The sequence below is a fragment of the Lactuca sativa genome, chromosome 1, assembly GCF_002870075.4.
Source record: "Lactuca sativa cultivar Salinas chromosome 1, Lsat_Salinas_v11, whole genome shotgun sequence".
Lineage (NCBI taxonomy): Eukaryota > Viridiplantae > Streptophyta > Magnoliopsida > Asterales > Asteraceae > Lactuca > Lactuca sativa.
The window spans coordinates 188,816,070-188,829,648 of NC_056623.2; the positions used below are offsets into that span (position 1 = coordinate 188,816,070).

Below are 13,579 nucleotides of genomic sequence, written 5' to 3' on the forward strand. Positions count from 1 at the left end.
ATTATGGATTGCATACAAGTAGTTTGGTTAATAACTATTAATTGGTATTAGAGAATACTTCCATTATATTATATATGAAATTGTACGTCCGTTGTACGATGAGATATTGATGTACCGTTAGTGTATAAGTATGTGTTAGACTAAGGTAGTGATAATGCAATAAGACAGAGTAGTGAGGTCGTATAACTTTGATGGAATCATGGCAAGAATAATATTATATTGTGAGTCCATAGGTTTAAAATGTATAGTAGATGGGTGACTGCAATACCATTATTAGAGAAATTCAAGTCAATGGCAGACTTGGTGTCAGTAACGCTATACTTGAGGATTGCTCAAGATGAAATAATGGTATGTTCTGTGCTGTAATTACCATCGTGTGGGAATCGGTTATTAGTGGTATGCTTAGTGTTGTAATTACTACTATATGATATTTGATGAAAGTATGGATTGTAATGATATGCTTGGTGCTGGAAATACCACTAGAAATGAATATTATTAATCATGATAGTCTTAGTGACTATGATATCATAGACTAATATTAGTGGTGGTCTCAGTGACCGTAACACCACTGTACCAACAATTGTTATTTGTAGTGGTCTTAGTTACCGTAACACCATGGGGTTGTGAGAATGTTTGAATGATTGTATGTCAGTATTATATTGTGATAATAACATTGGTGGTTGTAATATTATCATTTGGAAAATTGTAAATATATAGTAACCTTGATGATTGAAATACTATATTTGCGAAAGAATATGTTGTTGTGAAAGTTTAAATGGCTTCAATGTCAGGGAGAGAAATATTGATTAGAATATTTGTAAAGTATTAATTATTAGTGGGGAGAGGTTGAGTGTAATTGATGATGACTTGCTTGACTATACAGACTTGGTGTCAGAAATGTTGTATTGAGTATTGAATGATTGGAAGGCATTTAATATACGATTGAGAATGTGATAATATTTAGTTGTATAACTAATTTATGTTGTGTTATGCAGGTTGCTCACTAAGCTCTTTGTAGTTTATCTATTTGTTGTTGTCTTTCAGGTTCAAGTAGATGTGTAGAAGGAAGTGGAATTAGTAGCGTCCAACTTAGGATTCTTACACTAGATTCTTGTTAGATTCTTTTAATAACTACTTGTACCGATTTGTGATACGATTGTAAACCGAATGTAATGATTCATGTTTTATAAAAAATCTGGGTGTACTTTGTGTTAAAATTTTGGGCGTTACACCACCCACACTGCACTAAACCGCATAACGCAACTTAGAACCTTTGCGACGCAACTAGCAGTTTCCGTAAATCTAAAACCGAACATGTAGTGCAGTTTTGACTCTAAACCATACCAAAATGCACCGTACACACCCCTAGATTTTTATGTACCAATGATTTTGTTGCATAGATGCTAGTTTATCCCAAATAGTTCTACTCTAGATGATGTATTGTTGATATATGAAACAAAAAAACAGTAATGATATTTTGATTTTTGTTTATTTGTGGACATGTATTGTTGTCATTTTATAATGTTTTTATCACAATTTTGTAGAGAAAAGATTGGTTGAAAATAAACTTTTGTTGTTACTTTATGTAAAAATTAAATTTAACTTAAAATGAATTGTTACGTGCATATTCAAAATTGAAAAAGAAAATTATAATTAAAAATTGGTTTAGCCATTTCATTCAAAGAATTAGACGTAACCAGTGACATGTCACTTTTGAAGATTAAAAGCAATCATCATTTTGAAGAGTAAGGGCATTTTGGTCGATTCAATGTATGGATATTATTCCTTATTTGGTGGTGGCATGAAACGCATTACCATACATTATTTTTATTTTTTATATTTTTTGTTTCGTATATCAATCAATAACTAATTATATTTGATAAAGTTATTTAGATATATTTTATTTATTAATAAATAACCTTTTCATATTAAGTTTCAAAGCAACTTTTAAATAAAGAGTAAATTACAAAAAGCATTTATATCATGACATCTTTATATTAATAAATTGTACTCGTAAATGCTCATATACATGGTATTTTATATTAGAAAAAAGAATTCGTTGGTCAAAGTCCAGAAAAAAAATGTGATGACATATCATTTTATAAATAATTATTTTTATAAAATTTTATTATTATTTTAAATAGATGAAACTAATTTTTTTATACAATTTTATGAATGTTAGTTTCCCCGGTTAACACCGTTGGTATATATATGATTTGTGAGGGAGGAAAATTGACTAGGGTTTCTTCTCTTCCAGCGTAGGTTCAAAGCTCAACAATTCGTTTTCGTTTCTTCCTTCCATTAAAATCAATCCAATTCCATGGGTTCTGCTTGCAAGGTACTTACTAATCTTCTTCGTTATCACGTCTGTTAATTCGGTATCCTTGATTTTCTGAATACTTGCTTTTAATCGGTTGATTTCCCCAACGAACAGTTCCTCTTCTATAGGATACGAATTCTGAATTTTCAATTTCATCTAAACGAACCAATTGGTAATCAGGATAGATACTAGAAGAGTTGCACTTTTTCACCCTGCAGTTTTTCCTAATTCTCTGATAAATCATGAATCATCAACATAAATTTGCACTGTTTTGCCAATACGTAAATGAATTTGTAAGTGGTGGCTCAAGTAGTTAAACATTTTAGCTGTAATCGAATTCATTAGGTCTCAACTCTCAATGAGTTTTGGCTCTATGAAAGACGATTTGATAGCGTAGGGAGGATTGTCAAAAGAGAGGAAAACTACAGAAATGATTGACAGCATGTAGCTCTTGGATGAAAGGATATTTGAAGTACGTAGGTTGAAAACACAAAGAAGTTCCTCTAAACTAGTCATCATACTCATACGAAGGTTCTCATGGTAGTGAAATCCCCTGTTTTACATCCAACCAAGTTCAAAAGCCAATCATCATTGCATGAATGATGCTAAAGACTATCCCTCATTTGATGGTGAAATGGAATTTAAATTGAATTCTCTCAGAGTTTACAAAATTCTTTGACTTTAGGCTTTCAACAATCCATCCTAAAACCCTTGGAATCCAATTCGCAACAATTCCTCCTGTTAGAAATACTTAACACATGACAAAGTTCCATTCTTTGGGATTCCAAATCCTTCAAAGTCCAATTCCTTCTAAAATATTCTGCAAACAAAACGACCCATCGTAGAATACCCCTGTTATGCAATAAGTTTCAGATTCTATAAATCCATGGATAGTAAAGCCTTTGAGGAAAATACATAACTAGATTAAACCAAGAACCACTAGTAAATAAGTCAAAGTTCTTGTACATAAGTACATGGAAACATCATTATACTTTCTCACTTACATAGAAAAATATTTATCAGCTCAAAGTTATAACTATTTCATCATAATTGTCTAACTTTTAATCATATTTTCTTAACATAGAGAATGAATAATAATAATATGTCAAATGAACTTGTATTCATTTGTCAATTGTTCCATCTTTTGTCCTTCTCTCCCAAATTGATCATTCATTTGTCAATTTGATAAAAGTTAATGGATAAGAATGTGTAACTGATATGATTATGAAAGTGTACGTATATGATTCATAAATCAATTTGTTCAAAAGACGTGAATGCCCTTTGGTGTTAATAGGATGAGAGGGAAGAAGTGATTCAGGCATGGTATATGGATGATAGCAATGAAGACCAAAGGCTTCCCCATCATAGGGACCCAAAGGAATTTGTGTCCCTAGAAAAACTTGCAGGTAATTTTTTTAAAAATTATATAAACTACTTTTTTGTATAAATTCTTGGAAGTGTAGAATCATAATAAATAAATTAGTTTGTGAATGACACAGAACTTGGGATACTTAGTTGGCGTTTGGATGCTGATAACTATGAAACTGATGAAGCATTGAAGAAAATCCGTGAATCACGTGGATACTCATATGTGGTTTGTGTTAAATTAATTCATCTTTCTTAAATCTTGCACAATAAATGGAATCGGATAATATTTGCATAAAAAATTCATATGAAAATTGAATCTAATATCAAACCATACATTGAATTTACTATTTACATATAATAATAATAATAATATAATTTCAGGATTTCTGTGACATTCGGCCAGAAAAGCTTCCAAATTATGAAGAAAAGATCAAAAGCTTTTTTGAAGAGCATCTTCATACTGATGAGGAGATCCGCTATTGTGTTGCTGGAAGTGGTAATTACTAATTACTAATTATTTATTTTTGTGTTCTATTTATTTATTTTTTAAATTGTTGTTGTTTTTGAAGGGTACTTTGATGTGAGAGATAAAAATGATGCTTGGATACGTGTCTGGGTGAAGAAAGGAGGCATGATTGTGTTGCCAGCTGGCATTTATCATCGCTTCACACTTGATTCAGATAACTACATCAAGGTAAAATAAAAATAAAAAAATTCATTAATTATTAAAATTATGATTATTTATTTATTTTATGAGTAATTGTCGTTTTATTTTGTTTGCATGGCAGGCGATGCGGCTTTTTGTTGGTGACCCAATTTGGACTCCATTTAATCGACCACATGATGACTTGCCAGCAAGGTATCTATTTTATTTTATTTTTTATTTATTTTCAAAAACATTCTATCTAAGTTTTGTTAATTTTTTTAAATGAAAATGATGCAGGAAAGAGTATCTTGAAACTTTTGTGGAGAAAGGGGACACTGTTGATGCAGCTGCTTGAGAGTTGAGAAATAATATTTGTTGCAATTATTATATTATAATAAAATACTTACTAATTAAAATTAATAAGCAGCAGTGACTTGCTATGCTGATGTATCTTTCTATCTCAATATCAACAACCGATGTATGTATATGTACTACATTAACTTTGTGCCTAAATCATATATATGCATATGGTATTATGGTTACGTTTGTCTATAATTACTTACATATGATATATGGGTACAACAACTTTAATGCCATTCTGTAAAGAAATATTTTCATATTAGTTTGGTTTAGTTTAACTATTTATTTAAGACCAAATTACACAAATGGTCCTTTAGGTTTTCTGTTTTTCCTTGAAATGGTCCTTACCAAACTTTTTTTCCCTAAGATGGTCCCTAAGGAGCAAACATTGCTCATAAAAGGCCCCTATGATTAACTTTGTTAAAAGGTTCTGTTAAATGACAAAATTACCCTTTGTTTATGCACATAAATGGTCTCTCTCTCTCTCTCTCTCTCTCTCTCTCTCTCTCTCTCTCTCTCTCTCTCTCTCTCTCTTTCTCTCTCTGTCTCTGTCTCTAACCCATATCAAAAATTGGATCTTCACATCTTCAATTCAATAATTTGTTTACAAATTTAGCCTGCAATCGAAAGCAAAATAATCCCTCCACCATATGTTCTTGTAACTTGTTCTTTTAACGTCTTAGCTTAGTTTAGGTTAGTTTTTCAGGTTCCATACCCATTTTCTTAACAGCTTTGAATGCATCTTCAACTTCACCAACGCAACTAAATGGGTCTATCAAGCGTCCCCCATAAATTGCTACATGTTGAAAATCAAGATCCCTTCTTGAAGTTTCTTTTAGGAATTCTCGCAAACAGTTGCATACCCATTGACCAAACTTGTCCAAGCAATTGTATCTCGTTACAACATTTCATCGAACACTTTCTAGGCAGAATCAGTTCTTGAATACACAACACACATATTTACTAAAGTGTTGCCCTCACAAACATCTGATACCCAAGTTTAATTACCATCATATGACAGTTTTGAGCAAAACCCAACAGTGGCCAATGCTGTGAACAAGCTGTAATGGAAAACATAAAGGTGTAATCATCTAGAACTGGTAAAGAGCAATTTCTTTGAAAAGATACAACGAGTCTTTGTTAAATGTTGCTTTCAAATAAGCTTAAATGATGCGATTTCATCTGGTATGCACCTCTGCTATCCTCTGTTATCCAAGGTTTTTGGGTAAAGGTGGAAGTCTATCCGACAACGGAATCGTTTTGCTGACAAGAGGATAGGGGCGAAGAAGATGAAGCCCACAAATTGATTTCGTTTATGGGTTCATGGTTGAACACGATTAACACAAACCTATAAATCAATTTATGGGTTTTGTTTGAGCTGCTAACTATCAATTTTTAAGAATCAGATAACAGCTTCTCTAATTGGAATCAAAATCGGATAAGAGCTTCTTTAAGTTAGAGTTGAGTTTGTTTAAGCTAATGATTTCAAGATTTGGGTGTGGTGTTGAAATTAGGATGGAGAGAGAGAGAGAGAGAGAGAGAGTGTAACAACGCAAATTTTCAAACAAATTTTTCATTTTAAAATATAGTATTTCCATTCAAAACAAGGCATAAACATTTTAAGTGTCATGTCAAAATACAAATCGTCTAAATCCCAAGATCATAAATCATCCTTCAATGTGTACAGATCACGCCGGCGCCTTCCCACGGTCCTCACTAGTACCTGAAACACATACATAACAACTGTAAGCATAAATGCTTAGTGAGTTCCCCAATATACAACTTACGCACATACGCCTTTCCAGGCCCTGACCTTCCGGTCCATGTGTCTCAGGGGACTTCCGTCCCTGCTGGGTAAACCTTCCGGTCCTACCCACGCCGACCTTCCGGTCCATAACACAACGCCTTCCGGCCCATAACATAATCGCCTTCCGGCCCATAACATACATACCATGTATAACAAATAACTTACCACATATAGCACACATATCACATATCATATCTGACCTTCCGGTCACACAGTCAAACCCTTCCGGGTACAATATAGTGAGAAGACTCACCTCGTGAATATCGAAAGCTAGCAAATCCTGAAATCACTCGTGCTCGGTCCGCCGAGCTACAATCTCCCTATAACATCATATATCTCTTATTAACACTTTTATCTTCTAAGTTTGACTATCCCTAAGAAGTCAGACATAGGTCAACTCTGGTCAACGGTCAACGGTCAACGGTCAACTTGACCGGACTCGGCGAGTGCTATGGCGACTCGGCGAGTCTAGACGTCCTCAGCAATTCTCTAATATTCCCTTTCTACTCGTCGAGTATCCCTCTTGACTCGACGAGTTCCTCCTGGACGAATCGCGGGGCCACCCCGACTCAACTCCCCGAGTCTGAAGAACAACTCGGCGAGTCCCAGTTAATCTTCAAGCTACTCGCCGAGTCTGTTCATCGAACTCGGCGAGTCCATGCCATGCAACCGCTCAAACTGCTTCCTAAGGTCAGAACTGCTCCGACCATTCATAGGTCTGGCCTTCCTAGGCTGATCCATCACGCAAGGTCCTCATTTCGGTGCTCATGATACACCCCATGACTCATAATTTACATTTTGACCTAAGGCATAAGGATTCCAATCCAAAACCTCCATCAATTCCCGAAATGCTCAGGCATGGGACATTCTGGACCTCCAAAAGTCCCAATACAGGGTTCCAATCGCTTGGGGGGACTAGGGTAACATTCAATCTAGTCACAAAAGGGTTCCATAAAACCTAAATCCATATACACATCAACATAGCAGAGTATAACTCGAATTCTTACCTGGATGATGTGCTCTCTGTGTCCCCAATCCTCAGAACGTGACTCCCCTTGTTGTTCCCTTAGCCAAGCCTTCTCTTCTTTGCACAATAACTCTTCCAAAATCAACAATGGCCTTCAACCTTGCTCCAGACGCTCACAATCGATTTAGGGTTTCTCTCAGAAGGCTAAAGTGAACAATGACGGCCAATAAGTCCCTCATATACGTCCCAAACCTGAACGGTTAGGGTTTTCGCTAAACAGCGCAGACTCGCCGAGTCCGTATCTGGACTCGTCGAGTCCAGTCGCGAACCCGCGACCAGGTCCGCGATCCTACTCGGCGAGTCTAGGCTCCAACTCGCCGAGTCCCCTTTAAAACACCCCAAAAACATAATTATAACAATACCTGAAATTCCGGGCTGTTACAACTCTCCCCCACTAGGACTAGACTTCGCCCTCGAAGTCTCACTCTGAAAATAGCTCCGGATGTTGCTCCCGCATCTCACGCTCCGGCTCCCAAGTCATTTCCGATCCCTTCCGATGTTGCCACTGAACCAACACCAGAGGTACCTCCTTGTTCCTCAGAACCTTGATCTTCCGATCCCTGATGGCCACTGGTCTCTCAGCATAATTCAGGCTCGCATCCACCTGAATATCCTCTAATGGAACTACTGCCGACTCATCGGCTATACACTTCATCAGTTGCGACACATGGAAAGTGTCGTGGATTTGCCCCAACTCTGCTGGCAACTCCAAACGATAAGCTACCCGGCCTATCCTTGCAATCACCCGAAATGGCCCAATATACCGGGGTCCCAACTTGCCCCTCTTTCTGAATCGAATCACTCCCTTCCAAGGAGAGACCTTCAGGAGAACAAAGTCGCCGACTTGAAACTCAAGCTCGGATCGGCGTCTGTCTGCATAACTCTTCTGTCGGCTCTGGGCGGTCAATAACCTCTGTCTAACTTGCTGAATCTGCTCTGTCGTCTGAAGCACAATCTCTGTACTGCCCATCACTCTCTGTCCCACCTCTCCCCAGCAAATGGGGGTCCGACACCTCCTACCATACAACAGCTCAAAAGGTGGCATACCAATGCTCGAATGATGGTTGTTGTTGTAGGAAAACTCTGCCAAGGGTAAATACGCATCCCAGATACCCCCGAAGTCTAACACACACGCTCAAAGCATGTCCTCCAGCGTCTGAATCGTTCGCTCGCTCTGACCGTCTGTCTGGGGATGGTATGCGGTACTGAAATGCAATTTAGTACCCAGCTCCTCATGGAATTTCTTCCAGAACCTGGAAGTGAAGCGCACATCACAGTCTGAAACAATCGAGATCGGCACCCCATGCCGAGATACCACTTCCCTCACATATATCTCCGCCAACTTCTCCGCTGAAGAACTCTCGCTGATGGCAAGGAAGTGTGCACTCTTCGTCAACCTATCCACAATCACCCAAATTGCATCAACTCCCCTGGCAGTCCTCGGCAATTTGGTGATGAAATCCATAGTGATCTGTTCCCACTTCCACTCGGGAATCTCTAATGGCTGTAACTTGCCATGCGGTCTCTGGTGCTCGGCCTTAACCCTACGGCAGGTCAAGCACCTCTCAACAAACCATGCGACGTCCCTCTTCATACAGGGCCACCAATACTCTTTCCTCAAATCCAGATACATCTTCGTAGCCCCGGGATGGATCGAAAATTTCGATCGATGAGCCTCTTCCATCAAAGTAATACGCGTACCGCCCACGAACGGTACCCAAATCCGACCCTGAAACGTCAGAAGCCCTCGTCCATCCTTAACGAACTCTGAAATCAACCCAACGACCCGCTCTCTCTTCTGCATTTCTGGTCGCACAGCCTCGGCCTGTGCCCCACGAATAGCATCCAATACTGGAGCCATCACAGTCAATCTCAAACATACATCTCGCGATGGAGTGCTTTCCGCCTTGCGGCTCAATGCATCGGCTACCACATTAGCCTTGCCTGGGTGGTACAGGATCTCACAATCATAATCCTTGACCACATCCAACCACCTCCTCTAACGCATATTTAGGTTGGGCTGATCCATCAAATACTTCAAGCTCTTATGGTCCGTGTATATCATACATCGAACCCCATACAGGTAGTGACGCCAAATCTTGAGAGCGAACACTACTGCCCCCAACTCTAAATCATGCGTGGGATATCTCGCCTCATGAGGCTTCAGCTGCCTCGACGCATAAGCTATCACATGACCCCTCTGCATCAACACTGCACCCAGTCCCGAAATCGATGCATCGCAATATACTACAAAATCTTCCATCCCTTCTGGGAGAGCTAATACCGGGGCTTCGCACAACCTCTGGCGAAGTGTCTCAAAGGAGGTCTGCTGCTCGGGTCCCCAATAGAATGCAACACCCTTCCGGGTCAATCTGGTGAGCGGCACTGCGATCTTGGAGAAATCCTTAATGAATCTCCGATAATATCCTGCTAACCCCAGGAAGCTCCTGATCTCAGAGGGTGACTTCGGCACCTCCCAACTCATCACCGCCTCAACCTTGGCCGGATCGACCAATATCCCTTCCTGATTAACAACATGTCCTAGAAATTGGACCTCCCGCAACCAGAAGTCACATTTGGAGAACTTTGCATAAAGCTTCTCCGACCTCAATACCTCAAGGACCTCCCTCAAATGCTCCTCATGCTGCTCTCTAGATCTCGAATATACTAGAATGTCGTCGATAAATACAATCACTGACCGATCCAACATCGGCCTACATACCCTGTTCATGAGATCTATGAACACAGCCGGGGCATTGGTGAGCCCGAAAGGCATCACCACAAACTCATAATGCCCATATCGCGTCCTAAACGTTGTCTTCTGGACGTCCTCATCCCGCACTCTCACCTGCTGGTACCCTGACCTCAGATCGATCTTGGAAAACCAAGATGCTCCCTGCAACTGATTGAATAAATCATCGATCCTCGGTAACGGGTAACGGTTCTTGACCGTCAACTTGTTCAACTCCCGGTAATCAATGCACATCCGGTGTGAACCATCCTTCTTCTTGACGAACAAAATAGGCGCTCCCCACGGCGAGCTGCTCGGCCGAATGAATCCCTTCCCCAGCAACTCCTGGAGCTGCGAGGACAACTCTTGCATCTATGGAGGTGCAAGACGATAAGGCACCTTAGCAATAGACGCGGCCCCCGGAACCAGGTCGATACCAAACTCTACTTGCCTCACAGGAGGTACTCCCGGCAGCTCCTCGGGGAAAACATCTGGAAACTCACGCACCACTGGGACCTCCTCAACTGACCTCGGTCTCTCGGAAACCTCCCGCGTATCCATCACATACGCCACAAAACCCTTACAGCCCTGCTGTAGACACTGCCTCGCCCTAGCGGCCGAACAAAAAGCTGATCCCGAACGAGTACCCTCGCCGTACACCGAAAGAACTCCCCTACTATGATCTCGTATAGTCACCAGCTGACGCTCACAGTCGATGACAACGCCGAATCGGCTCAACCAGTCCATGCCCACGATGACACAGACATCACCCATCGCAATAGGAACCAGGTCAATCGGGAATTCAACCCCGAAAATCTCTAGCACGCATCCCCGAAGAACCTCCGTGGCACAAATCACTCTCTCGTCAGCTATAGAAACTCTCAGAGGATGACTCAACGACTCACGACTAATGCTGATATGCTGACTAAAAGCTAAGGATACAAAGGATCTACTCGCACCTGAGTCAAATAACACTAGAGCAGGCATAGAGTTCACAAGGAAAGTACCTACGCATATAATAACATAAGCATAACATCTCGACCTTAAAATAAATACATGAATTACAGCATACCTGCCACAATATCGGGCGCAGCGCGGACCTCCTCCGCAGTTAGCTGAAAGGCTCTCCCCCGAGCCCTCGGGGCCTCGGCCTTCACCGGTCGAGTCACAGTAGCTCTGGCAGCGGGTGCAGATCCCTGAAGAAGCTGAGGGCACTCGGCCTTCCGATGGCCTGTCTGGTTGCAATGAAAGCAAACCGTAAACCCCTTGGGGGCACTCCCTAGCAATGTGCCCCTCCTTGCCACACTTGTAGCAAGCACCAGATCGACACGCCCCATCATGACCCTTGCCGCACTTTCCGCAAGTGCGGCCCTTTGGACCTCCTGTCCTCGAATCGGCGGACTTTATCCGCTTGGCTGCCGGCTGAGACTGAGCCGGCCGCCGGTCCACCCGCTGAGACTCGGCCTCTTCCCTGGCCTGGGTCTCCAACTCGATCTCGCGCTTCCTGGCATTCGCCTGAAGCTCAGCAAAAGTATAATAGGTCGAGTTTGACACAAACTCCCGGATATCCCTCCTCAAAACACCCAAGTACCGGCTCATCCGAGCCTGCTCAGTGGACACCAGCTCGGGGCAGAACATCGCCCTCTCATGAAACTTCCGCGTGATCACCGCAACCGAATCAGTACCCTGCTTGAGGGTTAAGAACTCCTGAACCAATCGTTCCCTTTCCACCGGGGGAACGTACTCGTCCCTGAACATAGAAGTAAACCCCTCCCATGTCACTGCTGTAATCTCTGCCAAAGTGAAGTTCGCCGTCACGAACTTCCACCAATCCTTCGCTCCCAGACGGAGCTGGTTCAAAGCGAACCGTACCCTCAGGTGCTCCAGGCATAAGCAAGTGTAGAAGCACCCCTCAATATCAGTGATCCACCTCATCGCAGCAATCGGATCCTGCGTCCCATCGAACTCCGGTGGCTTCGTGTTGCTGAACTCCCGGAACAGCAACGAGTCACCCCCCTGTGGCCTGGCAACGGCCACAGCTGCAGCGGCTGCAGCTTCAGTCAATGCGGCGTACCGCTCCTCAAACGTCTCCATCAGGGTGGTCTTAATAGACCCAAACATCTCCGGGATCTCAGCTCGGATCGCTGCAGCTACCTCCTCGTGAATCATCTGACGAATCTCCTCGTCACTCACACCGCTCGAACTTGCTCCGTGGCGTGGTCTAACCATGATGTCTCTGAAATACAACATAAAACTATCAGAGACTCCATCGAGTATACTCGTACTCGATAACGCAACCCTACTCAGTCTCCGATATCCAGGGATTCTTACTTGGGTCTCCCACTGACCCGGTGTCTTCGGTAGTACGGGCCCAATACTACCGACCACACCGCATCAGCATTCATCCCAAATCTTCCTCCCCGAACCCCGGATAGTGAGCACTCTACTTTTGTTATGCACTATCTACCCGCACTCTAGCAAAGCATCTCATATCGGCAAACTTCCCTAGACTAAGGCATCACAAATCAGGCCACTCTAGTCCTATCATGAATACCTAGTCTTCTAGCATGCATAACAATTCATATCATATAATATTGTAAGGTATTTTGGGGATCTTTGCCGTTCGGGCGCTGACTGATCGTACACACTGCTTCTTTCTTGCTTACCACAAAACCATTTACAAGAGTTTAGGCCTTTATTTAAAAAGTTTTCCTCAAATCCTCGGTTTGAGTTCAGTTACTCCCGAAGGTGCACCCGAATCCCTCAAACCAAGGCTCTGATACCAATTGTAACAACGCAAATTTTCAAACAAATTTTTCATTTTAAAATATAGTATTTCCATTCAAAACAAGGCATAAACATTTTAAGTGTCATGTCAAAATACAAATCGTCTAAATCCCAAGATCATAAATCATCCTTCAATGTGTACAGATCACGCCGGCGCCTTCCCACGGTCCTCACTAGTACCTGAAACACATACATAACAACTGTAAGCATAAATGCTTAGTGAGTTCCCCAATATACAACTTACGCACATACGCCTTTCCAGGCCCTGACCTTCCGGTCCATGTGTCTCAGGGGACTTCCGTCCCTGCTGGGTAAACCTTCCGGTCCTACCCACGCCGACCTTCCGGTCCATAACACAACGCCTTCCGGCCCATAACATAATCGCCTTCCGGCCCATAACATAATCGCCTTCCGGCCCATAACATACATAGCACGTATAACAAATAACTTACCACATATAACACACATATCACATATCATATCTGACCTTCCGGTCACACAGTCAAACCCTTCCGGGTACAGTATAGTGAGAA

The 13,579-nt window shown here is 41.7% G+C and overlaps 1 protein-coding gene across 1 annotated transcript; it reads left to right on the plus strand.

Annotated features, from left to right (window-relative positions):
* The first annotated feature begins 2,179 nt into the window (after positions 1 to 2,179).
* LOC111909375 (acireductone dioxygenase 3) lies at positions 2,180 to 4,876 on the plus strand. The gene is made up of 7 exons (XM_023905190.2): positions 2,180 to 2,338; positions 3,615 to 3,726; positions 3,820 to 3,914; positions 4,070 to 4,184; positions 4,258 to 4,382; positions 4,477 to 4,547; positions 4,632 to 4,876. Exons 1-7 carry the CDS (start codon positions 2,321 to 2,323, stop codon positions 4,687 to 4,689), a joined length of 594 nt encoding a protein of 197 aa, XP_023760958.1. The 5' UTR covers positions 2,180 to 2,320; the 3' UTR covers positions 4,690 to 4,876.
* Positions 4,877 to 13,579: the final 8,703 nt, after the last annotated feature.

What these genes read in the sequence shown, in the direction of transcription:
- LOC111909375 (XM_023905190.2), top strand. An exon ending in GTCCCTAGAAAAACTTGCAG is followed by an intron (nt 3,727 to 3,819) that starts GTAATTTTTTTA and finishes TGAATGACACAG; the next exon opens with AACTTGGGATACTTAGTTGG. An exon ending in CACGTGGATACTCATATGTG is followed by an intron (nt 3,915 to 4,069) that starts GTTTGTGTTAAA and finishes ATATAATTTCAG; the next exon opens with GATTTCTGTGACATTCGGCC.